At 43.9% G+C, this 27,071-nt stretch overlaps 1 protein-coding gene across 1 annotated transcript in view; it reads right to left on the bottom strand.

The window, feature by feature from the left end:
• Positions 1-24,905, bottom strand: part of MAN1B1 (mannosidase alpha class 1B member 1) — a 29,611-nt gene extending 4,706 nt beyond the window's left edge. The window contains exons 1-12 of the mRNA XM_084649784.1: positions 24,672-24,905; positions 21,929-22,037; positions 20,713-20,840; positions 19,114-19,274; positions 16,334-16,443; positions 13,925-14,110; positions 10,215-10,363; positions 8,998-9,186; positions 6,269-6,459; positions 4,561-4,681; positions 1,711-1,908; positions 676-807 (exon numbers count right to left, since the gene is read on the bottom strand). Of these exons, the coding sequence (XP_084505910.1) occupies positions 676-807; positions 1,711-1,908; positions 4,561-4,681; positions 6,269-6,459; positions 8,998-9,186; positions 10,215-10,363; positions 13,925-14,110; positions 16,334-16,443; positions 19,114-19,274; positions 20,713-20,840; positions 21,929-22,037; positions 24,672-24,794 (1,797 nt within the window). The 5' untranslated portion in view covers positions 24,795-24,905. The remainder of the gene's footprint in view (positions 1-675; positions 808-1,710; positions 1,909-4,560; positions 4,682-6,268; positions 6,460-8,997; positions 9,187-10,214; positions 10,364-13,924; positions 14,111-16,333; positions 16,444-19,113; positions 19,275-20,712; positions 20,841-21,928; positions 22,038-24,671) is intronic.
• Positions 24,906-27,071: the final 2,166 nt, after the last annotated feature.

Raw genomic sequence — 27,071 nt, 5'->3', positions numbered from 1 at the left:
GTTAAAATATGCCCATGCCTGGCGGCCAGAGCCCCACTTTCCCCACATCCCACTGGGCCCTGGAGTTTTACAGCATGTTGGGTGGGGGAGGTCTCAGAAAGAAAAAGGTTGAGAACCCTTGGTTTAACGGACAATGGCTATATACCCACAGGTATCTATTCATGTATCTTGGCAATTAAAGCAAATGATGCTTTGGAGTCAGTGAGTTACCATGAAGGTACTCTGTATTGGTATTTTGCACTAGAAAATCCTAGCCCCTTAGAAACTATATCTGAAATTGCTGAAGGTAATGCTGAGACCCACTTGAAAACAAACAAAACAAAACTTGTTTGGATATAGGTCAGCATTTTTGTCCTGCTGACAATTCTATCCCAGCAATTTAGAAGGTCTTCGTTCCTCATAATTCTCTTAATACATAGCTTTTATCAATAGGATGAAAAGTCTTTTTCCTTAATGTGCTAAGTACTAAATGCAAAAGCCTAAGTACATAGGCTTCAAGGCACAGTACATATTGTAATACTCTGTCAAGCTCTTAATGCTTTGTTTTACCTATTAGATATTTTTATGATCCTTGGAAGATAAGCAATTTCAGCTTTACTTTGAAGGTCCCTATACACAGAACAGTTTGCCTAGATACACTCTTGAGATCATTACTGCTCAGCATGTTGGCCTTACCCGTGTATATTTATTGAAGTTCTGCAAGATCTCCCAGCCCCAGTCTTGGTATTTCTTATCCCCCGTGAATCTGTACAGGTAGAACAGGCTTTCCACAGTTTCAGGTCGCAGCAGGTTGTGCCTATCTGCAGGCTGCAAAGAAGTAAAGATCACAATTCAGTCAGGGAGCAGGATACATTAGCAGAGAGCAATTTGAGTGTACCCTGTAGCTTCTTTGGTAACTCTTACAAAATGGGAGAACAACTGGGTAGGTAGTAATATTGCTGAAAAGGATCCAGGAGTTATAATGGATCACATATTGAATATCAGTCAGCATTGTAATGCAGTTGCAAAAAAGGAGTGTCTTATATAAGAGACAGGAGGTAACTGTCCCACTCTACTCAGCATTGGTGAGGCCTCAGCTAGAGTATTGTGTCCAGTTCTCAGCACCACACTTTAGGAAAGAGTGGGTAAACTGAAGGGGGGGGGGGAGAGAGTCCAGAGTAGAGCAACAAAAACAATAAAAGGTTTAAAAAATGTGACCTCTGAGGAAAGGTTAAAAAAACTGGGCATGTTTAGTCTTGAGAAAAGATGACTGAGGCAGAACGAAATGGCTGTCTTCAAATACATTAAGGGCTGTCATAAAGAGACCTGTGATCAACTGCTCTCCATGTCCACTCAAGGTAGGATAAGAAATAATGGGCTTTAATCTGCAGCAAGGGATATTTAGGCTAGATATTAGGAGAAACTTTTTAACTATAAGGGTAGTTAAGCTCTGGAATAGGTTTCCAAGGGAGGCTATGGAATCCCCATCATGGGATTATATGCAAGTCAGCTTGTGAATGTTAAGAGATCATTCAAAAATTTCAAGCCTAGGGAGTGTTTGAGTGAGGAGAGACAGAGAGGAAGTTTACCCATCAAAACAAAGAACATTCTTCCCCAAGTGTAGACATTCTATAGGGAATTTCATAGAAACAATGTGATATGTGCACAGAGCTATCCAAAGCAAGAGATACACAGATGTCAATTTGTAGTGATACGTGTAAAGTTATTTACCTTGATCTCCACATCCTTGCGGTCCTTTTGTGCATGGAGATTGAAGTGTACAATCTCTGGGCTCAGGCCTGTCTCTACCTGAACATACATCTGGTAACAAGTTTCTATGAGGGCTTTGGCCAGCTCCATGTGATCAGCAGTCAGACCATTATGAGCTCCAAGAGCCAGCGTCCCAGGCAAGAAGCAAACTAGATGATCCTGCAAGACAAAGCACCATCTGGTGTGAGAAGTATTAAAACAAACAAGACTTTGACTTACCCTATAGCAGTGCAATAAGGATATAGAGTGCTTAAAGACCACAATTATTTGTTAAGCAGAAATGTAACATGACACGAGGCTGGTGCCATTACTAAAGGAGACTCACTGTCAACTCAAAGTCACAAGATTTTGTAGCTACTATTGATTCTTGTAACACCTTAAATTACTAAAACCAAAAGAAGCTGGTGGAAAAAAAATCTCATCTTGTTCAGTTTACCAGCCTGATGCATTTTGTAACACTTTGTGTAAAGTCAGTTTATTTGTTACCCTGTAGTGCTGATTAGCAAGGGAGAAACTGAATGATCTGTAAAATCAATCAAGAGGGGAACCAAAAAAATCCTTATAAAATTAGCTTTTAAAAGAATTCAGGACATAGGATTTCAAGAGGGTTCTATCAGAAAGTGTAAATTTGAAAAAACCTCAAGCTGACAGCGTCTCTAATATTTATATAGCACCCTAATTTTTCATGGTGCTTTAAAGAGATTATTTTAAATATTTTAAATGGTCCAGACAGCTTAAAAGTAAAACTACTCAAACACAAAAAGTAGACAAAAGAAAATGATAGGGAAGAGAAGGATGAGGGTTAAGATAAAACCTATGAACAGAAAGCAAATTTCATGAGTTCTGATATTTTGAAGCAGAGACTGAAGTAAAACAAAAGGCAAAATAGAAATTAGCCATAGAAACCAAGGGTAACAGGGTCTGGGGAAGTATTTGAAGTTTAAATGTAGATTATTCTGAGCAATAACTGATATGATAATCTTAATCTGAATATAACAGAGCATGAGGTAAAACTGAACATCCTTCCTACCACTAGAACTTCTAATTTTTTTGTTATTATCCATTTGAGTGTAAGAAACACCTGATACTTTAAGTCAGGCATCCTCAGTGTTCCTCGGTATATCAGGCTCATCTCCTTGGTATAGCAAACATTCCACAGAACAACACTGGATTTTATTCCTGCACAGAGGCAGCAGCAGGAGCAAAAGGGTTACAAGGATCTTCCTTTCATGAATTCTACACACTACAGCTTTATTATTCAGTTATTTATTCAAGGAACTGAAGTATAGCACTTTTGTAGATGCAACGCTCTCAAGGATTGTGCAACGCTCTCAAGCAACTGAGTTACATGTGGTTATCTTTCCAAGAACACTGTGAAACGTTACATGAATAATTCAACAGTCAACACAATCAGTATACAACAAGTTGGGAACCTATGTCTCATACAATTCTCAGGACTCACCTCCACTGAAATTCAGTTTACAATAAGATTAACAGTCCCTTCCAGTAAGGCTAATGCACTACTAATATTGTGAACAACAGGACTACAGATTACATTTGGAGTTTTGTTCATTTCTATCATTCCAAAATCCTAAAGGGGTTATAAAACACCCACTGCCAATCTCGTAGTGCTCATAGAGAACCTCTGTACAAAGCTCTCAAGGTCCCCGTCCAATTCAACAGGCAGTGGTCAATATTGATGGTAATATCAGTGTAGAGAGACTGAAGTAACAGCATTAACACCTTTTCAACTAGTCAGTTATGGTGAGGTTCCAGTCGTACCCTTCAAGCAGAGATGATAAATGAAATGCTGTAAAAGTCTCTGCCCTGCAGGGACTGAATTAAATGTACTCATACATGCAGTGTTGAGGGGGCAGATTTACACATACATTAGTAATGCACTGCTCACTTATAAATATTTGTCACTTTCATTTACATACTGTCTTACACCAAAAGCACTCTGAATACTTTTCAAAAGGAGTGTTAAATTCATAGATTTTAAAGCCAAAAGGGTCCATTATGATAATCTAATCTGACTTCTGGTATATAACAGCCACAGAATTTCACTCAGTAATTCCTGCATCAAATATTTTACTCCATCTCTTATTTCCTGCCTTTTAGGTGGCATTTGCCCAAGGCCACACAGTAGGTTTGTGGCAGAGCCAATACCAGAATTTCCAAATCACCCTGATTTCCACACTCATGCCTTAACTACTAACTAGATCATTTACTTCCTTGTATTTTTGCATTGTAGAAAAAGTGAATAATATACAAAATAGGCACTATCTCAGTGTTCCCAATGCTGAAATGATGTAACAAATGATTGCACTGTGTTTACTACTGCAGAAGCACAAGTGGAAACTCACAGGGAGATTCAGATCAGCAAATAAAAACCTAAGAAAGGGCCTCTGTCCACAGCAGGGACTGTTACCTGTAACCTAGCTACTCAATATTGTCACTAGTGACCTGAACCCAGCATTCTTTTAAACTAAGATCGCACCTGCCCACAGAACAAACAGACAGAAAGACAAACAAAACCACCACCCTTCACAGGTTATCACAGTGTAATCTAAATGCATGAGGCATCTGCAGATTGCAAGGGTCCCTGCCATTTTTAATTTATCATTTTTTGGATCTTCCAGCAGCCACTATCAAAACCTTTGCTTCACACACACAGAGAATACACATTTGATCAAAGATCTATTATAACTACCGCACTCAAGATCTCTCCCCTACGAAACTGCAGACGGCTCAGGGGAAATGCAACAGTGTTCATAAGAGCCACTGAAAAAATTCAGATACAGTGCTTACCATCTTAGCACTGAAATGGCCGTGAGCAAGTTCACCCACAAAAGTAAGCTTCTTGGGTTGTGATGTCCGAAGTAGATGCTTTTTCACCCCCTCCATAGCTCTCATGTAATCTTCCAACAATCTGTGAATTAAAACCATTCCCAGTTGGCCCCAATATACACATTTTAAAGTAGATTTATCCAACCATACTTTAGATCAGGGATCAGCAACCTTTGGCACGCAGCCCACCAGGAAAGCCCCTGGCAGGCCGGGCCGGTTTGTTTACCTGCTGCGTCTGCAGGTTCAGCCGATCACAGCTCCCACTGGCCATGGTTCGCTGTCCCAGGCCAATGGGGGCTGCGGGAAGTGGCGCAGGCTGAGGGATGTGCTGGCCGCCCTTCCTGCCCCTATTGGCCTGGGACAGCGAACTGCAGCCAGTGGGAGCTGCAATCAGCCAAACCTGCAGACGCAGCAGGTAAACAAACAGGCCCAGCCTGCCAGGGGCTTTCCCCGGTGGGCCGCGTGCCAAAGGTTGCTGATCTCTGCTTTAGATATAGTACATGCATCTCAAAGGCCACACTTTTTGTAGAGTAGAAACTTGCAATTTGATTTCAATAGGCAGTACTTAAGATATTTAGTCAAATATAAAGCATTAAGAAAAATCCAAGTAACCATGCTTATACAAAATGCATCCAGCACAGGGGTGGGCAAACTTTTGTAACGGTACGGAGGGCCGGGTAGCGAAGGCTGTGCCTCCGCAAACAGCCTGGCCCCCATCCCCTATCTGCCCCCCTCCCACTTCCCGCCCCAACTGCCCCCCTCAGAACTCCCGACCTATCCAACCCGCCTGCTCACTGTCCCCTAACCACCCCCTCCTGGGACCCCCCGCCCCCCGGAACCCCACCCCCTATCCCAGTGGTCTCCAAAGGGGGGTGCGCAAGACCATCCGTGGGGGTGCGCGGCAGGAAGAGCACCGCTGGACCTTTGATTCTTCGGCAGCACGCCGGCGGCACGCTCAGCTCTCCCCGCTCCCTCTTCGGAGGCACGCTCTTTTTCTTTTTTTTTTTTTGTGCTTCCCCAGAGCTGGCCCTGGGGGTGCGCCATTTAAAAAGTTTGGAGACCCCTGCCCTATCCAACCTCCCCCTGCTCCCTGTGCCCTGACTGCCCCGATCCCTATCCACACCCCTGACACGCCCCCCGACCCATCCACCCCCCCCCCCACACTCCGTGTCCCCTGACTGCTCCCTCCTGGGACCCCCATCTCTAACTGCCCCCCCAGGACCCCACCCCCTATCCAAGTCCCCCGGCTCCCTGTCCCCCCCCCACCGACCCCACCCCCTATCTCCTGACCCCACCCCACCCCCAACCTCCGCCCCATCCAACCACCCCGTCCCCTGACTGCCCCCGGGACCTCCTACCCCTTATCCCACGCCCTCCCTTCCCCCCCCTTTACCAGGCCGCTCAGAGTGGCAGGACAGGCTTATTGGAAAGCCTAGGAGGTGGGTGGGCGCAAGCCGCACTGCCCGCACATCAGCGTGGCTCCAGGGGAGGGGGGACAGCAGGGGAGGGGCTGGGGGCTAGCTTCCCCAGTCAGGAGCTCAGGGGCTGGGCAGGATCGCTCACATCAGAGTCCACATAAGATACTCTTCCTTCTAAACTGGCAACTAGGATAGTAAATCTTATAGCTTACATCATTCTTAAACTGACACAGGAAGTGGGGAGAACTTACTCATTTTCCTTCTTCCCACCCTGGATCCATTGCTTGAGCAAATACTCATAGTAGCTGTCAGCTCTGGCTCCCAGAGTGTAGACACCCAGGTGAGTGAACTGCCCGCTGTTGGTGTTTATGAACATGGGCACTAGTCCATCATTCTTCCCTGAGAGAGAGTGTACGTGCTTCATCACCACATCTACTGCTTTCTACAGAAAAAAATAAATTGAAAAAATACACACTGAATGAGACAATGCAACTACACAGCTCAATGGTACTTAAATGGCTAGAAGCAGTCAGCAGTTGTGGAATTTTTTCCCTTTTCCAATACAGTTGCTGCTTATGGCTTCAGAGAAACTACAGCAAATATGAGGTGGGCAGATTTTTTTATCAGCTTTCCTTTTCAATAATACAACTCTCCCATGCTAGAATCAGCAATGGTGGTGAGTCCAGGTCCCTCAGTAGTTTAGAAGTCAGATTCAAACACTAACTGACAGAACATTAGGATAATACTAAAGTTAGGTTAAGTGGCCTGCAACACCTCCAACAGTGTCTGTTCTGGAGGAGATCAGTGAAACTCAGAAATATTTCTCAATAATACTGTACCTCAACTCAAGTTGTAATGATGCCAATTTTTTTTTAACTGAGATTTTCATGACATGAGTATAGCTAAGGATCACTGCACATACACAATGTACAGCTATAGTTCCTGCAAATAACTGTATAAATAAGGCCCTACTTGAATCGTTGGATGGTCTTCAAATAATTGCAGAAGAGTTGCGGACAAGACATGGAAAAAAAAATTGCAGAAAAGTAATAATCATAGACTATCAGGGTTGGAAGGGACCTCAGGAGGTCATCTAGTCCAACCCCCTGCTCAAGGCAGGACCAATCCCCAACTTATAATGGACCTTCATTAACAGCAGTGATGTGGAAAAGCCAGAATAGACCTATGTGTTTAAGAAAAATTTGCAAGAATGATATAAACACTCAAGTATTAGCTTATGCCTGCTAATTTTTTTGATAACCAGATATTTTGCTGCAACTATCTTACAGTCATTAAAAAAAAAAAAAGCGACTGCTACAATATACAATTCAAAAGACTAAAAGTCTTAACACATCAGCTATAGAAATCGAGTCCAGTCACTTTAGCTTTTTACATTTTACAGGCATTGAATGTTAGTGCAATACTAATCGCATACTCAAAACGGATGCAAAATTCTGGATTGTGCAAAGTAAGCCAATTAAAAAAAATCAAAATTGCAATGGAAACCTACTTTTGTGGGATCCACAATATTGGGAATGAAGTAGGGCCTGATGTATAAATTGATTTGGGGCACTATACAAAATCACCTCCAAACAAAAAGAATACACCTCCCACTGCCTTTGAAATGGTTAGTACTTGGGCTTATTTTCTCCCAGATACAACCTTCACACCATGCCCACAGCTGGAATTTGAGTCAGCTGATAAGCACTCTGCAGCTTAGAAAGGGAGTTCTGTTATTTTCAACACTAGCATTAATGTAGATATCTAAGCACCTCCTACAGAATTTAAATACGAAGAGGACAGCTCTACATAGTTTATCTATACCAGAGGTGGGCAAACTATGGCCCACGCGGGACTGTCCTGCCCAGCCTTTGAGCCCCTGGTCCCTCCCCCACTGTCCCCCCTCCCCACAGCCTCAGCTTGCCACACCACCAGCACTCTGGCCCGCCACTCCTGCCGGGCAGCACCGCAGCGTGGCTGGCTCAGGCTGGGCAGCGGGGCTGCACACTCCTGCTGCTCTGAGCGGCATGGTAAGGGGGTGGGGAGCTGGGAGTTGGGTAAGGGGCAGGAGGTTCCGGGGGGCGGGACAGGGAGCGGTTGGATGGGGTGGAGGTTCTGGGGGTGGTGGTCGGGGGGGGGGTTGGATAGGCATGGGAGTCCCAGGGGGCCTTTCAGGGGGCGGGGGTGTGGATAGGGTTCGGGGCAGTCAGGGGACAGGGGGGATTGGATGGGGGGGTGGAGTTAGAGGCGGGGGGTCCCGGGAGGGGGCAGTCAGGGGACAAGGAGAAGGGGGGGGGTGGAAAGTGGGAGGGGGCGGATAGGCAGCAGGCTGTTTGGGGAGGCACAGCCTTCCCTACCCAGCCCTCCATACAATTTCACAACCCCAACGTGGCCCTCGGGCACCCCTGATCTTTAGCCTGGTGTTTTGAAAAGCCAGTTATAGGTAATCTAGTCTCAAACAGACAACACAAAAGATACCACAAGCATATCAAAAACAAAGATTTTTCTTGTAAGTTCCTTCTGATGAAAGGAGCAATTATTCACCTCTACTATGAACTTTGTGGTATTTACTTAAAGAAAATAACTGGAAAAGTAACGGACTCTTCCCCCCACAGCTGCTTCCCTTTGGATAGGTCATTTAATTCTCTTTAGCTGTGAGATTAAAAGAACAAGGAATTCACCAGTAAACTAAAAGGTGGAGCAACTACTCAGAAACAGCGATGTGTATGGCATGATTAGGCATAAAATTGCTCCAGATAAGATGTTTTAGAGATGGTGTTTGGTAGGAGGTGGATCAGCAATGTAATGGCATTTACTTTCATCAACCAATGAAATCTGCTCCAGCTGCCACAGTGAGAAATATTTTTGATCTCTGTTAGAAGAATGGAAGGAGAAAAGAGTACAGGCAATATAAGTGAGCCTCACCAATAATGGGGTGGAGGTTGAGAGGCAGCAAAGATGACAACTGGTTATCCCATACCTGGAATTTCTCATCTCCAGTGAGACGAGAGAGCTCCCTAAACTCCAGTTGAATACTGGTCACCTCTGCCACGGTGCTGTCAGACGTCCAACGAGGTGGGTGGGCAGTGCCTCGGCCAATGTTTACATCTGAGTATGGTATCTTGGATGGTGTGTTGAATGCTGGCATAAGCCTGCTCCCAATGTCTTTCTAAAGAGAACCCAAAAACATGGCACAAAAATTCTTTATTATTTCTCTCAGCAATCAAACATAAAAGAGGAAAAAGAACTGCAGCTTAGTTTTAGCCCATCTATGAGGAACAAAGGCAAATATTAAGAAGAATCACTACTTCACAATAATTGGCATATAGCTTCTACCTAGTTCCCATTGCTGTACACGACAGTTCATTTTGCACATCCCCACAGGGTTTCAATCTGAGATTATGGATAATCCTTAATGCAAGCACAGGACCTTTGTCCCGGTGTAGGATTCATACAAGGTTTATGCGCTTGGCAACATTCAGGGCACACCCGGAGTGTTGTGCTGGACCTGTGCACACACAGCTCCTTTCAAGGGCATCAACCTTGAAATCTCGCCCAGATGACATGAACCGTGGGAAGCCTCCCAGGACTGTGCTCAAGGCCCGAGAGCAAGGAATGCGGTAGATAGAAACTGGTAAAAAAGAATGTTAAACAAAGCCAGTGTATTCCTTTTATCTGTTGGAGAATGTAATGCACGGGGGGAGAGAAAGAATAAAGGGGAAGGTGGAAAGCTGACAGGCAGAAGCCTGTTAGCAGACCAGCCGCTTGCTTGCTAAAAGCTCTGTGCTGTCTTGTCATTGAACCGCCACAGTCCCGGCACTTGGGAGGGGCAGGAGAATACCACTGTATTTCCCAAGACAGGGAACCTGTGAGTAACCACTCCATTCATTGACTAGGACTTTCTTCCCATAAAAAAAAATTAACTGGGGAAAAATACAATAAAGATCCTTAAATGTATCATCTTAGTCTTTACATTAAGAATTAAGGGAAATTCTAATTAAAATGGAACCCTAAGGTATGAGAGCTCTGATGACACCAGGAAAGCGAAGATGAGGAAAACATTCAAGAAGCCTAGGGCAGCAATGGTGAAATAGAGAGGAAAAGCGTGGCAGAATTTACCTTCTGATGAACCTTTCTGCCACTTTACGCAACACAAGACACACATTCTATTTGGGACTGTGAGACTCAATCACTTACAGCTTTTTCTAGGAAGAGGCTATCTCCAGATAAGTGGTAGGTGCTCAGCAAACCCCCCAGAATACGAATGGTGCTCTCAAAGAGGTTCACATCCACATTCTTATCAAGCTGTAAGTCAGTTGCCACCCATTTCTTTGCTTCTTCAAACTCTGCAAGGCACAAAAGGGAACAACGGTTGGAGGAAACAAACTGTAATTATAATAGCACACTCAAATGACCAGATTAAAAGAGTTAGTATGCCATACTGCCTTGATTGTTATTCAGTCTATCAAAAGGAACCTGTATTTTTAAGGGGCAAGCTGAAGAGGTTACAAATACACTGAAGAATACACACTGGGAGAAGTTAGACCTTGCATCAGTTTAATTCCTATGCAATACAACAATGTGGGGATATGCAAGGAGACAAGTACTTGGCAGAGAAATTACACATTTAGCAGGTCTTGTAAAAGCACATTCCTTCTTTATTAAAATAACGCAAACGGGAATTATCCTGGTATCCCAATAACCCACCTCTCTCAATATAAGCCTGCAGTCTATTACCACCTACTTTACTGGCCATACGATCAGTCACACTTTCACCATAAGACTTTTTAGATTTTAGTTAAGGCTACTTAAATCAAAGCTACTGCCTGTCAGCTTCCCAACATACTATTTATGTATATATATATGATCTTGCATTACTTCACCATCATTAATGACTATCCTCACAACAGCCTTATGAAGTAGGAAATATTTCCCATTTTTCAGATTGGGTGCTGAGATAAGGAGGGATTAAGTGACGAGCCCACGGTCACACAGGAAGTTTGTGGCAGAGCTGGGAATTGAACCGAAGTCTGTTGAGTCCCATGCTAATGTTTTAAACGCAAGCTCTCTCGGTATTCAGGACACCAGGCATCTATGACTACCAGGAACTAGTACTAGGGAAAACAAAGTTGCTTCTTTAAAATATTGCCAATTATCTGGAGACAGAATGCAAAGGTTAGAAACTAACACCCCTCCACTGAGGCTTCTTAGGATGTTACACTATCACTAGGATAGCTCACCAAGATCTATCTCCCACAGATCTGTCTCCCTTATGAGAAAATCAGTTTACAAATACATTCTTTTATACAGGCCTTAAAAAAGGATGACAAAATAGGTTTTCTACATTCCATTTCAGTAAATTGTGCTGTCAGATTTGTTATCACTGTCTAGCAATAGGTAGTGCAATAGAGAAATCCAGACTTTTCTTACAGAAGCAGTTTTTATATTCACAGACTCATGAGAGAAAGATTTGCACACTCTAACACAACTTTCATTTATAGAGGTTTTTTTATCCTGAAGAATCCCAAAGAGCTTTACAGACTATGAAGCAATCACTTAAAGGAGAATTGCAATAGTATATAAAAGTTTCCAAACAGATGTTCATTTTAAACATGTCTAAATCACTAATAATTTTAAAAGCTCTCTGCAGATCATATTTAAATATTTTATAAGAAAGCAGTCACACTGTCAACCTGATGAAACACCGAGAGAGAGCTCAGACATGCAGTGAGAGACACAAACGAGATGTTTCCACAGTGGGTTTTTTGTTTGATTTCAAATTGTACATAAATGTACGTATTAAATCAAACAAGTAAGGAAAATATAGAATCATGGAAGACTCCTGCAGTTTCTTGTGCCGTTAGCTGCAGATCTGATCTTCCAGTCTCGATACATGTCAAACTGTGTTTGTTGTGGAATTATTATAAAGGTGGCTGTCTCCACAGATCCCACAGTTGTCAAAGCACATCAATGGAGACATTTTCACGTATTTGTAAATACTGCTTTGTAGTTTCCTTGTTTAACTTACATGTCCCGAATAAGTGATTTTTTTTTCTGTAGTCATGTAAGGCAGTAGCTTAAAAACAAAAAATCAAATTGAGGTTTTAAAACCCAGTACCAAAACACAAGACACTTCTGGAGTGAATTAGGATACCTACCATACAGTGAACAGAAAAAGTATACAACAGTTTGGGACAGGAAGTGATGAGTACTGTATCCTATTGAATTTAGGAGGGAATTTTGCTAGACAATAGGTAATTACGCAAGTAAAAATGTGGCTTGCATATCAGCATTAAAATGTGGTTAAAGTCAGAAAAGTGAATAAAATCCTTAATCCAGTGGTTTTCAAACTTTTTTTCTAGTGACCCAGCTGAAGAAAAATGTTGATGCCCTCAACCCAACGGAGTTGGGGATGAGGGGTTTGGGATGTGGGAGGGGCTCAGGGCTGGGGCAGAGGGTTGGGGTGTGATGGTGAGAGCTGCGGAGTGGAGCTGGGAATGAGGGGTTCAGGGTGTGGGAGGGGGCTCTGGGCTGGCGCAGTGTTGCAGGAGGGGGTCAGGGTTGGGCTGGGGGTGCAGGCTCTGGGGTGGGGCAAGGGATGAGCTGTTTGGGGTGCAGGAAGGGGCTCCAGGTTTGGGGAGGCTCAGGGCTGAGGATAGGGACGCAGGGTTACCTCAGGTGGCTCCCAGTCAGCAGGGGTGCTAAGGCAGGCTTCCTGTCTGTCCTGGCACCGCGGACTGCGCTGCGTCCCGGAAGCGGCCAGCAGCAGGTCTGGCTCCTAGGCAGAGGTGCGCAAACGGCTCTGCGTGGCTCTTGCCCACAGACACTCCCAGCTCCCATTGGCCGGGAAGCCGGTGCTTGGAGAGGAGGCAGCGCGTGGAGCCCCATGGCACCCCTGCCTAGGAGCCAGACCTGATGCTGGCTGCTTCCAGGGTGCAGTGCAGTGTCAGAACAGGTAGGGACTAGCCTGCCTTAGCTGAGCAGCACATCCAATAGGACTTTTAATGGCCTGGTCGGCAGTGCTGACCAGAGTCGCCGCAACCCAGTGCCTTACATTCTGCAACCCAGCACTGGGTCGCAACCTGCAGTTTGAAAACCACTGCCTTAATCAACAGATTTGTGTGGATTCTCCATGTATCCGATGAAGTGGGTTCTAGCCCACAAAAGCTTATGCCCAAATAAATCTGTTAGTCTTTAAGGTGCCACCGGACTCCTTGTTGTTTGTGTGGATTCTGTGTCTTATATACTTATAGTCAAAACAATTAAGTTATTAGCTTTATTCCTTTAAGCATTGCAAATCCAACAGAACACTGAATTATTTTCTGGTTTACATACAGAATTGTTGACTAAATTTCATATGTAGAATATCTTTAGTAACAGTGATCAGACACAAGCTAAGAGATCCCAGACTGACTTTGCAAGACTGGCACTTAGAAAGGCCCCTCCAGCATCTTAGTAAGCATGGCACCACCCTGGGGCACTGGTTGTTTCAGTACGGAAACAACAACAACAGGCAGACCTAATAATCCAGTCCCCAATTTCTAGCAGGAATGCCAATTCATCAATAGATACAGCCACCAAAATTATTCCACAAATGCTTTTACCTACAGGATGCAGTTGGAAGGAACACCTTAAAAACAAAGAAGTTTGTCCCTTAATAGTAAGTTTTTGGATTTTCCCTATGGACTAAATGAAATTTGCTCAGCCAAAGTGTAAACAATTGCCTTTGTTAAGGAGCTCTGAACGTATTAGTTCAATAGATACAGAGAATCCCCAAAAGCTACTGGAATAAAACATTCTGCCTCTCAGACACCAAGCATAAAATGATCAGTTGGCCTTAGTGGCAACTGTTGGAACCAAAAAAAATACTGAGGTGGGAGAAACATAGGAAGAGAAAAGAAAATTACCTTCTTTTAAACCTAAAATCCACATGGTATCCAAAGCATCAATTAACGTAAGACCAAGTCCAAACCACTCGCTGTAGGATTTGGACAAAGGTTTCAGTTCATCATGTCCCCAGGCAAACTCTTTATAACCTTTCCATGCATGGTGGAATGCTTCTATCACAGCCATCTGACGTTCATTTACGGGCACTGTGAATGGAAATCAACACCTTGTTGAAGAATGCTGAAGCTCAGAGTTATGCAGCCACATGAGACTTTTCTCCACAAACCCTACCCAAAATCAAGAGCCCTCATCTCTGCAACTAAAGATTACATTACACTAGCTTCAGTTACCTCAAGTTATTCCTTTTTAATAGGGTCTTTCCAACCTGCAGTAAGCGGTCAATATTTTTAACCAATGATTTAGTGAGGCAGCAATGGAAATCTCATTAACATTGAACTCCAAAAACAATATTTAGAGAAATATACACAAAAAGCTATGTTAATGATAAAAGAACATTATTAAGGTTGCCAAGTCAAGCATTTTTAACTTAAAATATCCCAGAACTAAGGTTGCCTGTACAAACTTAATTCAGATCCCTATCTCTTTCCTCTACTGCCAAATTTCAAGTCCCTGCTCCAAAACATGGGGGTGCTAGAGCTTTTCAAAGAAAAGACCACCAGAATTTATCAGCAAAACAACTTATTTTCCCTAGCCTTGATCTCAAAAATGGCTGAACAGTTTTGGCTGAAATTTTCGAAAAACAATTCAGCCTGAGGCAGACAGCCAGCATGAAAAATTTCAGCCCAAGTGGTTAAAATCTGGCAAAAAGTTATGAGCAACTGAAGAAAGGGTCTTATTATGGGAGTGTCTGACAACCTTAATAATAGGTGTTGCGACCAGTCCCACCTATATTAAGGGCACTTACACATCAGGCTGCCAGTGCACTGCATGCTATTACAAGTAAAGCCTAGGTTTTGCAACAAACAAGAACTCTCTCCCACTAGCTCATCAGAGAGCAGATTCCCAGATTCTTTGCTGCACTGGGAGAGCAACTGAAGAGTCAGCTGCCTATTCCTGGTAATCCTCAAAAGCAGTGTGTGATGAATTAATGGAGGAAGTCACTTCCTTCCCCCCAACTGGTCTCCAAGGGACCAGCAAACCACTGTTGAGAAAAAGTTGTCCTTTTCAAGCCATCTCTCTAAACAGCTATTTTTCCCAAGGGGAGGGCACTTCTCCTTTTGGGAGGTGGAGCAGAGAGAAAATCAGGCCATGCTGCCTATTTTCAGTGCCACTCCTATTTCTCAATTTCAGGGAGGGAGAAAAAAGGCAAGAGAGATCAAAGGTAGGAGCAAATGTCCATTTAAACAAGGGGAGGAAGGTTGTGCATGAAGGCATGCACATACGGGGAAACCAGGAAAAAAATGGTAGTAAGATATATTTATATGGGAAAAAGTCTCTAAGGTGCCACAAGTACTCCTTTTCTTTTTGCGAATACAGACTAACACGGCTGTTGGTCCCTCCCATATAAATGACAGGTTTCAGAGTAACAGCCGTGTTAGTCTGTATTCGCAAAAAGAAAAGGAGTACTTGTGGCACCTTAGAGACGAACCAATTTATTTGAGCATAAGCTTTCGTGAGCTACAGCTCAGTTCATTGGATGCATATGCATCCGATGAAGTGAGCTGTAGCTCACGAAAGCTTATGCTCAAATAAATTGGTTCGTCTCTAAGGTGCCACAAGTACTCCTTTTCTTTTTATAGGAGGTATTGCTGCTGCAGAAATAAAGACAGCACTTTCCTTAAGGATAAGTAAGTATAGTTTAAATATACTCAATTTAATAAATCACTCTGGGGCTTATGGTTTATTGTGGTTTGTTTTTGGTAATGAAATGGAAGATTCAATGTTTGCATGCAATATCCAGGACAAGGTTAGGGTACAGATGCATGCGCCCAATATATATCAGAAGCAAAAAAACCACACTTCATTTGGGAGCGGCAAGCAGGCAGAGGTGAGCTGCACAGTGGCAGCAAGTATAGCACGCAGTCTATTGATACATGATCTGGCAATTACAGCCATGTATGATACTGTGCCATGGTAACAACTAGTACAGCTAATGCAATATTCGTGCATCAGTATTTTCATATTCTCAGTTCTCAGCATTATTTGTGAATCACCAGAAACCTTGAAAAAACATGCACCTGTTTTGTCACAGCAGATCAAGTATGCTGCAGGATTTAGATGTTCTAGATGAACAATGCATAATCTCTTTTCAGTCAGTTCTTCCCCTTCCCACAGGAAGCAACTCTTTCTCAGGTAAAAATAGCAGATTTAAGGGATGGCATAACTTTGACCATGAATCTAATAGGGAGATATAAACACCTAAATCTCATGGTCAATAATGAGAAAGGTGATGGTCTGTAGCCCATTACCTGGCTCTTTCTGATCTTCCACTTCCACAGACGATGGTTTTTCTGGTTCCTTTATTTTACTGGAAGGAGATTCAGTGATTTGGTCAGGTTCTATCACTGCTCCTCTCCAACTGCAAGTACAAGGTATTTCAATAATATTTAACTAGATTAAAATAGAGACAAGAGTTAAAATGAATTATCCTTATCTCTACTGTCAAACATTGTTCATTTCATATTTTCACAACAGACTGATAAACAGGGAACTAAATATCAGAGGGGTTGCCATGTTAATCTATATCCACAAAAACAACGAGGAGTCTGGTGGCACCTTAAAGACTAGCAGATTTAATCAATATTAATGAGCCAATAAGTGATCTTTTCCTATTTTGTGCCATGATCAAAATCTCATTTAGTTCCCTAAAATACGAGGAGTCTGGTGGCACCTTAGAGACTAACAGATTTATTAGGGCATAAGCTTTCGTGGGTAAAAATAAACAAAAAAAACCAAAAAACCCACTTCTTCAGATGCATGGAGTGAAAATTACCAATGCAGGCATAAATATACTGATGTATTAAGAGAAGGGAGTTATTTTACAAGTGGAGAACCAGTGTTAACAAGGCCAATTCAGTCAGGGTGGATGTGGTCCACTCCCAGTAATTGATGAGGAGGTGTCAAGTGGACCACATCCACCCTGACTGAATTGGCCTTGTTAACACTGGTTCTCCACTTGTAAAATAACTCCCTTCTTTTCATGCATCAGTATATTTAAGCCTCCATCTGTAATTTTCACTCCATGCATCTGAAGAAGTGGGGTTTTTGGTTTTGTTTTTTGTTTTTTTTTACCCACGAAAGCTTATGCCCTAATAAATCTGTTAGTCTCTAAGGTGCCACCAGACTCCTTGTATTTTAGGGAACTAAATGAGATTTTGATCATGGCACAAAATAGGAAAAGATCACTTATTGGCTCATTAATATTGATTTGAAGTCAGTGATTTCTTCCAGGCAAATGGTAATGAACCTTTTATTGAACTGAATTAAGAAATATGAAGGCTTTTAGGATTCCATGAAACAATTGCTGCTGTAATGGAATTTCTTAAAGGAATCAGAAATGTACAAACTCAAAATGTGTGAAAGATCATTGCATTTGAAAATATTACAGGTGTTGACTTCCAGGTCTGAAATTATTGCATGAATCACTTCCAATTGATTAAAACAGTCTCATGCAAATGAGCATTACCAATTCAACTGTGAACACAGGACAGGGCTGCCCGGGAGGGGGAGTGGGGGGGTGTCAAGTGGGGCAATTTGCCCCAGGCCCCCAAGAGAGTTTTCACAGGCACGTCCTTCAGTGCCGCTGAACACACCCGGAGTGAAGAACCCGCCACCGTTTCTTCCGCTCCGGGTCTTCGGCGGCAATTCGGCGTCGGGGGTCCTTCCACTCCATGTCTTCGGCGAAGTGCCCCAAAGACCCAGAGCGGAAGGACCCCTGGCCCCCTGAATCCTCTGGGCGGCCCTGACACAGGATAGCAGTAATGTAAAGTGCTTGTTTTGTTACATGGTTTCCTCAACAAAGTGGCATCATAAATCAGTTTGGAAAAGAATTACATAAGAATTACTCCTGAAGGTAAAACCTTTTAAATAGGACCAAAGCCAAGAAAGGTTCACGCTGAGGGTTATCAGTTTTAACAACATCCTTTTATGTATCTGTACATTAACTGAATTTCAATATGAACTTTAGCTACCCCCAGAGAAGCATGGTTTATAGAACTCACAAAGCTTGTATGTTAAAAAAAGATAGACCTTATAGATCCAGTTACTACTACTGCATTAATACTGACATTGTTACTAGCATACTACAGACCTACACAGAAGTTGTTTTCCGAGATTTACCATCATTGTTGTCAGTAGTGCCGCTCTACCAGTGGTCGCAATGGCGGGAGTGCTTGGGCAGATAAGATTCTACAACCACCGTGCGAGGGTTTCGATGAAATGATGGCTAGAACACTAGTGCAGACTCGGTGCCACTGCCCGCACCAACTGAGCTGCACCAGTGGCAGCAAGGGTGAGAAAAATGTTAGGAAATTATATCTCGTGTAAACATACCACAGGTATCTGTGGTCAACTTTTACTATGCTCTCTATATTGAGCAATGAAGTCAAACGCTATTGCTTATTCCCAAATTAAGTGAACACCATGATTAATACACCAGAAAGTTGCAATGCTTTCACAATACTGGTTAATATGGTGAAAGTAGCACAGCCTCCTTAGAGTGGATGCAGTGACATCAGTATGAAGGTGCTTTATACAAATATTGCTATTCCCATATGGGTAGGGGAATAAGCTATTCCAATATAAGGCACCTTTATATTTGTATAAGTTCATCCATACCACAGGTTAGTATGCATAATTACACTGATTAAAAAATCCTAAAAACACACACACCCCGACAGACAGTTATACCCATACAATTTGCAAATGTACATCAGGACTAAGATAATGATGATTGTGCTATTGTATTAGCATCTAACACAGAACAAATTGATAAGAGTGAAATAATCTTACAGACTGCAAATTTTTCAGGGCAAGGGCTGCGTCTACCTGTGCATTGGTACAGTGCTTAGTTTAATAGGGCCTCAAATCTTGAGTGGAGCATATAAGTAAAATAACATTCTAGGCAGACAATGAAAAGCCCTCACAAATTTGTACATTCATCTTATTCCCAATAGATTCTGAGAGAATAAAAATAAAACTAGAAGACTGCTCCAGCAAATCGTAACTTGTTGGAAATATTTCTACCTACCTAATAATGGACTTTTCTGTTTTCTCTTCTTTATCAGCCTGGCCAGGTTCTTCCTCAGTCTTGCCAGCAACATCTTGGGCCTTTATTCTTGCATCTCTCCGTGGCGGTCTGATCTGCAGATTAGGCGGACCACGTCGGACGTGAAGCGGCTTTGAGCGTTTCTAAGAAAGAAAGGCAAAAGTAAATCAAGATGCATATGATCTACTGCATGGGTGGCCAATACGCAGTCCCAAAGCATCCCAGAGTTGTACAATGCAATCTGAGAACACCCTCATTTTTAATATAGAGATGTAGTGCAGGGGACTACAGGTCACAGCATGCAACCTTTCATCTCAACCAGACAGGCCGAGGAGGAGGGAAATCATGTTTGAATTTTTTACCTCTGGTAAAACTGTACATAGCTCCTTGGGTAACAGTTATCGGTGAAGATATTAGGCTACTTGTATCATTACCAGGTATATACATAACACAGAGCACTGTCAAAAATGTGAACTTATTATACACATATATATAACTAGGTGCAATAATTGATACTAGTTATAACAAAGAGATGCATTACTAAGGGCTTACACATGCAGAAGTGATCCAATATCAGGAATTATTTTTCGTAATAGATGCACATTATACAAATTAGAAGAAAGCACCACATGAGAGATCATTTTCATTTAAAACAAAGAATCCTAAATTCCCTGAACTAATTGTGCGAACAGGAGAATGTGTGTGGAAACACAAACACACACACACACACACTTTAAACAAAGTTCCTTTTTCCTATCACTCCCCCAATGAATTTATTGGAAACCAGACAGTTTGTATGACTCGTTAGGAGTGTATCCATAAAATAAATAACTTTCACACACCTGCAGAGCATCTCAGAGTTAGAGAGCTACTAGATTTATTATTATTTCCACCTCTTCTGGGAAGCTGTTGCAGTTTACCAGAGATGTTGACTATCCCCTGCCTCATATTCAACTGTGCACACTCTAGCCAGCCACAGAGCCTGGGGGCTGCTCAAATTTCCAGGACTGAGGTTTGGAGAGCTCCACAGCAGGTCAGAGCACATATTGCTGAATGAGAGGCAGGCAATGGTGGGTATGCCTGGGCCTAGGCCAAGCACAAGCAGATTCCTCAAGATAGTAAGATGGAGCCTAGAATACCAGGTCACAAAAGCCTGAAGTATCAGCACTGACAAGCACACCAGTGGTTTAGGAAACATACTGAACACAAGTTCACTATTAAATAAAGCCCACATGATGTCAACTGAGAATTCCAGAAATATCCTACCCCCACCTCCCAAAATGCTTTCATTGAGTATTAGTGATCCTATTAGACAGCTGACTAGCTCCTTCAGACTGAGCTAAGAAGAGAGTTCTCAGAAATCAGAGCAATTCTCTTCTCTTTAAGTCTATGGATACATACAAAAGCCAGAAATACTACACTGGAACCAAAGCCTTTCTTGAGAGTTGACTTCTCTACCTATAGGAAATTAATTCTTATAACAGGCCTTCGTTTCTTTTTCCATTACAGCTGTTGGAATTAAATGCTATTTGCAGCTTTCACAAACACTAGGGTTAAGAAGAACATTTTTCCTTGCAATACCTGAAGTGAAAGCTCTGGGTAGTTAGCATCTGCTTTCTGTGGTTCTGGTAAAACAGCTGGATTTGCTGGTTTCAATCCAGGGATTTCTGGTTCTGTCTTCTGATCTTCTGCTGATTTGTTCGTTAGACCTATACGGATAAAATACATTCAGTACATATCAAACTACCTGGCATAAGGAATTAACACTTTCGATGCTAGCTGGAAAACTAACTCTCCCCACACCAAATGTAGACAAGCACAAAGGTAGTCACCTGTATTTTATATGCAAGTGATACCTTTTTTTTTGGGGGGGGGGGGGGGGAGGCTACAGATCTTGCATGTCTAACTGAAAGTGTTAAACTACAAGCCTCCATAATAATAGATTTGGGGTTTTTTTGTTGATTTTTTTAAAAACAAAACAACAACTTTTCAATGCTGAAAGAAGACAGTGTTGAAGGCAAACTTGGACCTCTTTCCCTAAAGTGCTTAAAAAGAGTTCAACCCTTCTGCATAATCACAATGGAGAGAGAATTGTTTTTCTTATCCTCTAAGTCAGTGGTTCTTAACCTTTACTGCAGCCTGCACCCCTTTGGTTCTCAAAATATGTTCTCGCATCCCTTATCAAAAATCATTGAAGTAGGTCAGTTCTTTAAACCTAGATATATTTTTTTGTTTGTATATTACAGTAATCGTTAAAAAATGTATAATATTAATAAATACATAAGTTTGATGAAACAAAGTAGATGTACTTATGTGCCTGTGCTTAATTTGTGTTTTCGATGATGTACCTTCTAAAAAAATCTGGCCTGCCTCGCACCCCCAGAAATGGCATCTCGCACCCCCAGGGGTTGCGTGCACCCCAGGTTAAGGACCACTGCTCTAAATCTTTAGGTTTGGGCTGTTTTATTTATTTTTTAAACTAAGTACTAAGGATGTTTGCATCCTCTAAACTCACTATTAGCCAAAACAAAATGTCACTTCAGATATTCAGGATAAAGAACCAAAATGAACTAACTGTTATTCAAATTTTTTAAAAAGGGGATGGATAGAGTAATTTCTACCTGAACATTTGCAATAAAATGTATGTAACATTAACTAAACTTCTGAATAAAATATTTTTTTCTGGCAGACATTGAGCACATCTTGCAAAAATGTAATTACAAAAACTAAGAACATGCAATCTTTTAACCACTTATGACATTTATTAGGGCAACCTTAAACTGTATGGAAGACGTACTTTTCCACTGTTCCCCCACGTTTGTGTATGAAATGACTCCACAGACTGCCAAGAAGGCAAACAGGAAGAGAATTACACTCCGCTGTAGTCGAGAAAGCTGCTTCCATTTCTTTGAGAAAAAAAATAAATAAGAGAAAGACTCTTTAGCATGACAAGTAGAAAGCCAGCCCATTGCTGTCAAACCAACCAACCCATGGAAGTTCTTTTAGAGTAATAAATATGAAATTGATTATGTGTAGGTTTTACACTGTTTCCTATTTTGAAAATCGATCAGTTACTTTGTCATGATATGGAAAGTAGCAACGCAGCATGCTAGCATATGGTAGGCTGGGTCTGAGAACAAATCAGGGCCAGTCACTGGCGTAGTCTGTAGAGCCTAGAGAAATTGCACTGTGATAAATATCCTGGACAGAACATCAACTACAGTACAAAGATCTTTACAGCAACCTTTCACTGGCTGATCTATGCATCTGTCCGGATGTGGTTCTGGAAAAGAGCCCAGAGGCTCCTCCCTTCTGGCCAGCGAAGTGTACATAAGGGACGTGCAAAGCAGAAGAAAAATAGGGGTGAGGAGGAGGGGGGAGAGAGAATGAAAAAATATGACAGGTTTCAGAGTAACAGCCGTGTTAGTCTCTATTCGCAAAAAGAAAAGAAGTACTTGTGGCACCTTAGAGACTTGAGATTTGAGAGATTTGAGCATAAGCCTTAGAGACTTGAGAGATTTGAGCATAAGACTTGAGAGATTTGAGCATAAGCTTTCGTGAGCTATAGCTCACTTCAATGAAGTGAGCTGTAGCTCACAAAAGCTTATGCTCAAATAAATTGGTTAGTCTCTAAGGTGCCACAAGTACTCCTTTACTTTTTGTGAAAAAATTATGTTAGTGCATCAAAGCAGGAAACTTAAAAATAAAATAAGCATCTCAAGCTGGATAGGAAAAGCAAGACACTCCACCTCGGACAATCACTCTTTGTGAAACTTATATAAACTAGAGACTGCCACCAAAAAAAGACAACCATCCACATTCAGCTTTGGGAAAGTTCAGTAAACCAACAGCATAATTAACAAGAAAGTAAAACAAAAGACTGTTCACAATTAAGGACAATCCGATGAAATCAGCAGCCAGAGAAGAGTAAAAACCAGCCTTCTATTACGTATGTTCAGTAAACTGCATTTAGTGATAGCATTTTGGGTCTTGTCTATTTTAGTGCCCTCACACCATACATACCATTTCACTCTTTTTGTTTTTTGTTAAACCAGTGTAACAGCTTGCTGCTAACTTTTTGCACTAAGAAACCCTTCCCACACTGGGCAAAGCAGCATTTGGGCACATCCCTCAGTTTCCCAGAAGCTCTTCTGCCCCACGGTACTTCCCACAAACCTTGCACTCTACTCCTACCAGGGTTGAGACACCAGGTGCATCCACATTGTTGCAAGCAACCACAGGCCACAAACATTTCAGTGAAGACTGACATGTCAACACACTTCACTCTGCCAAGCGGCATAGACATATGTTCCCTGTTATTCCCTAAACTGCTGACTGTACAGCAGAGATCCCGAACTGTGGGGCACACTGCCCTAGGGAGGGAACAGAGAAACATTTGGGGAGGGGGCAGCTGGGGCCCAGGCCAGCCGAGGCCCAGGCCAGCCCGGGGAGTTGGTGGGGGGGCATAGAGGGAAATCCATCCAGCTCTGTTCCTGGGCCCAGTCCCCTTTACTCCTGCTTATGTTCCCTGCTCCTGGCTCCGGGGGCAGGGAATCACAGACGAGGTGGGGGGGGTTGAGGTAAAAAGTTTGGGGACCACTGCTGTACAGTGATCTTGTACATCCCTCCCCCAATAAAAAGGGTGAGATGTTGATATTGCTCAATCTTCTAGGTCACCTTTTATCACAACTACCTCCTGGGCTACCTGTATCCTTATCCCCAATGTGGTTCCCTAGGACAAGTACAAACGCGGCAGCTCACCAGGATGGAAAGGGAATGAAAGTTGGTAATGCTTTCTCCTCATTTCTCTCCTGTCTCAAGAGGAAGATGAAGGTGTGTAACCCCAGACCACCACCCCCACCATGAGCATGTTCACCAGCATCCTACCTCTTTTCCTTGAGATGGGTAGGATAAAAGGCGAGGCGGACGGGACCGGATGACATCTAGTGTCCAACCTGCCCCTCTAGGCATATCCTACCTCTTTTCTTTAGACTGGGAAGAGAGAGATGTTGCCCTCCGTCACCCACCTTCCCTATGCAGGGGTGCCTTATGCCCTCTTCCTCACTATCTAGGGTGCCCTTTCGGGGTGGGGGGGGAAATGGGCACTCCCTCACTGATACTGCCACTGCCTGTCCTCCGCACCCCTGCCTCAGCGTCTGAAATACCCCCAACCCTCCTCCACATCAAGTGGGGAGCACCACTCCCATAAGGGCTCTGCCCCTCCCCCCCCACCTTTCAAACAGTGGGGGGACTTTCCCTCTTCCTTTGACTGTAGGGGAAAACACCCCCTCCCCCAGCAGGGTCTCCCCTCCCCCAGCGTCCGCCCTCTCCAGCGGGGGAGGGGGGCGGGGCTGCTAGGCCCCCCCCGAACCTCCAGCAGGGGGCAGCGTCTCCCTCACCCAGCGGAGGGGCAGGCCCCCTCACCGTCCATGAGACCCCCTTCAGCAGGGAGGGGGCGGGGCGGCCACATCACCTGGGCCCCTCCCCTTCCCGCAGGAAGCAGGCCCCCCACCCGGGCCAGGTCCCTCCCTTCCCCTCACCCTCCAGCAGGAGCGCCTCCTCCAGGCCTTGCTGTTGTTGTAGCCGCCTGCCCCCGCCGCCTCCCCGAGGCTCAGGGTCACCGAGATGAAGTCCCGTCTCGGCGGCGGCGAGGCCGAGAACATAACGGCGGCTTCAGGAAGCAGAGCCCGGCCCGCGCACCGCTCCCAACCGCCAGCCGCCGTCCGCCGCAACCGCCATTATCCTGCCTCCCGGCCGCCGCGGAGCCGCGCCAGACGAGCCCGCTTCCGGGTGCCTCTCTAGCCTCACGCCCTGGCGGGACTCTATGGCGGCCCTAGCAACAGCCTCCCGCTTGTGTGCCTAGCAACGCCCGGCCTTGGCTGCCATGCGGGCACCAGAGATGCCTTGCTCCCCGTTATCGCTCATTGCGCCGCTGCCAGGGGGAGCAAACCTCACTGTGAAACAGCTCCCCCGCCCCAGGCATCCACCAAGGCGTAGGGCCTATGAAATGCAAAAAAACAGGACAACCCAGCACCCTCCCCGGCAAGGCAAGCCTACCACAATCCCAACCACAAGGCAACTCCGCAACCCCCCTTCAACAGCCACTGCTAGTCTCCAGCGAGATAACGCATAGAGATAAGAGATCAGTGACATCGCACGCCTCCTCACTCTCGTGTGACTCCAGCCCTCTCTCACACGCGTGCCGCGCACTTCCGTGTTGGTGGCAGGCAGCTGCTGGATTTCCAACAGTTTTGATCTGTTATTGCTTAAACGGTGGAGGTGGGAACACTGCAGCATCTTCGGCTGGACGCAGAAACTTTTAACACTGGGTATCCCAGAGTATTGTGATAATCATGCAGATCTTTAGACCCAATTTAAAAAGACCCAGCCAATTAAATGGTTTTTCTGACAAAGCCATTAAAAAAAAAATAACTGGCCAGGCCAGTCAAGTCAAATACTGGTCAGGTGGTACCCCAAATCCACCAGCCAGGCAGGGCACTTAGTGCAGAATTTGATCACCCTTTGGCTACAGGTAGGGATCATTTCACCTGTCATCACAATGCAGCCACAGTGTGGGTGAGGCACAGCAACTGGTTTACCAAGGCCACTTCAGCGAACATAGCTAGGGTTACCAACTTTGGTTGGACAAATTCCTGGAGGTTTCATTGCATGCCATTATCTTTAATTAAAGGTTAACCTTTAATTCCTGCAGACTCCCGGACAATCCTGGAGGGTTGGCAACACTAAATGCAGCTCAACATGCAGCCACAGGGAGCCCCTAGGTCACAGGGACCCCACCAAGCTCCAGTGTGAAATGCTTCAGGGCACACCTTGAGGGGTCTTGCGTGCAAGCTCTGCAGCAAGAACACCTAGTTCTTGAAAAGCACATTGACTCTTGAGGCCATTGGGGAAGTAGGGTGCTCTCCTTTGATGACCTCCCTGACTTGTGCACATTGCAAATTTCTCCCACTCTCACCAGTATTTAGCAGGAAACCTCCACGCACTCTCTCGAATGTCCTTCACAAACACACTCATCCTGAACACATTAGTGAATCCCCTCCCACAAGGCTGATATTGCACAGGAATTTGGAGCAAGGAGGATCACACACTAAATCATGGCTCATGCAGCTAGGGAGAACAATCTCATAGGTTAAATTTGCTAACGTTGGCACTGTGTTTAACAGTTGCACACAAGGCTATGTAAGAGTTTAGCACAGGACATGGTGAAGAAGAATCATAGTTAATTGAAACTGCAGGGAGAATGGAGGGGGATAAGATGTAATTATGTGAATTGGGATATGCTAGCTAAATTGTCCCAATATCTGTAAGAGAGACAAGGTAGGTGAGGTCATAGCTTTTATTGGACAAACTTCCATTGGTCAGAGAGACAAATTTTCAAGCTACAACACAGAGATCTTCTTCAAGTCTGGGAAACAATCAGAATGTCACCGTTAAATACAAGGTGGAAGAGATCATTAATAATGCTAAACTAACATATTTCAATTTATGTTAACATATTACTTATGCTAAACAATCTGTTCCACCTCGTATTTAGCTCTGACACTCTGATTAAGTTTCCCAGATCTGCAGAAGAACTCTGTATAAGCTCAAAAGCTTCTCTCTCTCACCAACAGAAGTTGCTCCAGTAAAAGATATTCTTCTTCTAGTGATTGCTCATATTGATTCCGATTAGGTGTGTGCGCACGCCACATGCTACAAACTTTTCACGAGAAAGTTTTTCCTTAGCAGCTCCCGTCAGGTCGGCTGTGGAGCCTCCTGGAGTGGCGCCTTCATGGTGCTGAATATATGCCCCTGCCGACCTGGCCCCTCCTCAGTTCCTTCTTACCGCCAGGGATGGTTGTTGGAACTGCAGTCGCTTGTCTAGCAAATGTTTCCCTTAGCGTACTTTCTGATAGTTGTAGTTTAGCTCTTAGTTAGTT

This window comes from Lepidochelys olivacea (genome assembly GCF_965140295.1).
Source record: "Lepidochelys olivacea isolate rLepOli2 genome assembly, chromosome: 16".
In the NCBI taxonomy this organism is placed as follows: Eukaryota; Metazoa; Chordata; order Testudines; family Cheloniidae; genus Lepidochelys; species Lepidochelys olivacea.
The sequence above is the reverse complement of the archived record's forward strand: the minus strand, read 5'-3'. Positions and strand labels throughout refer to the sequence as shown.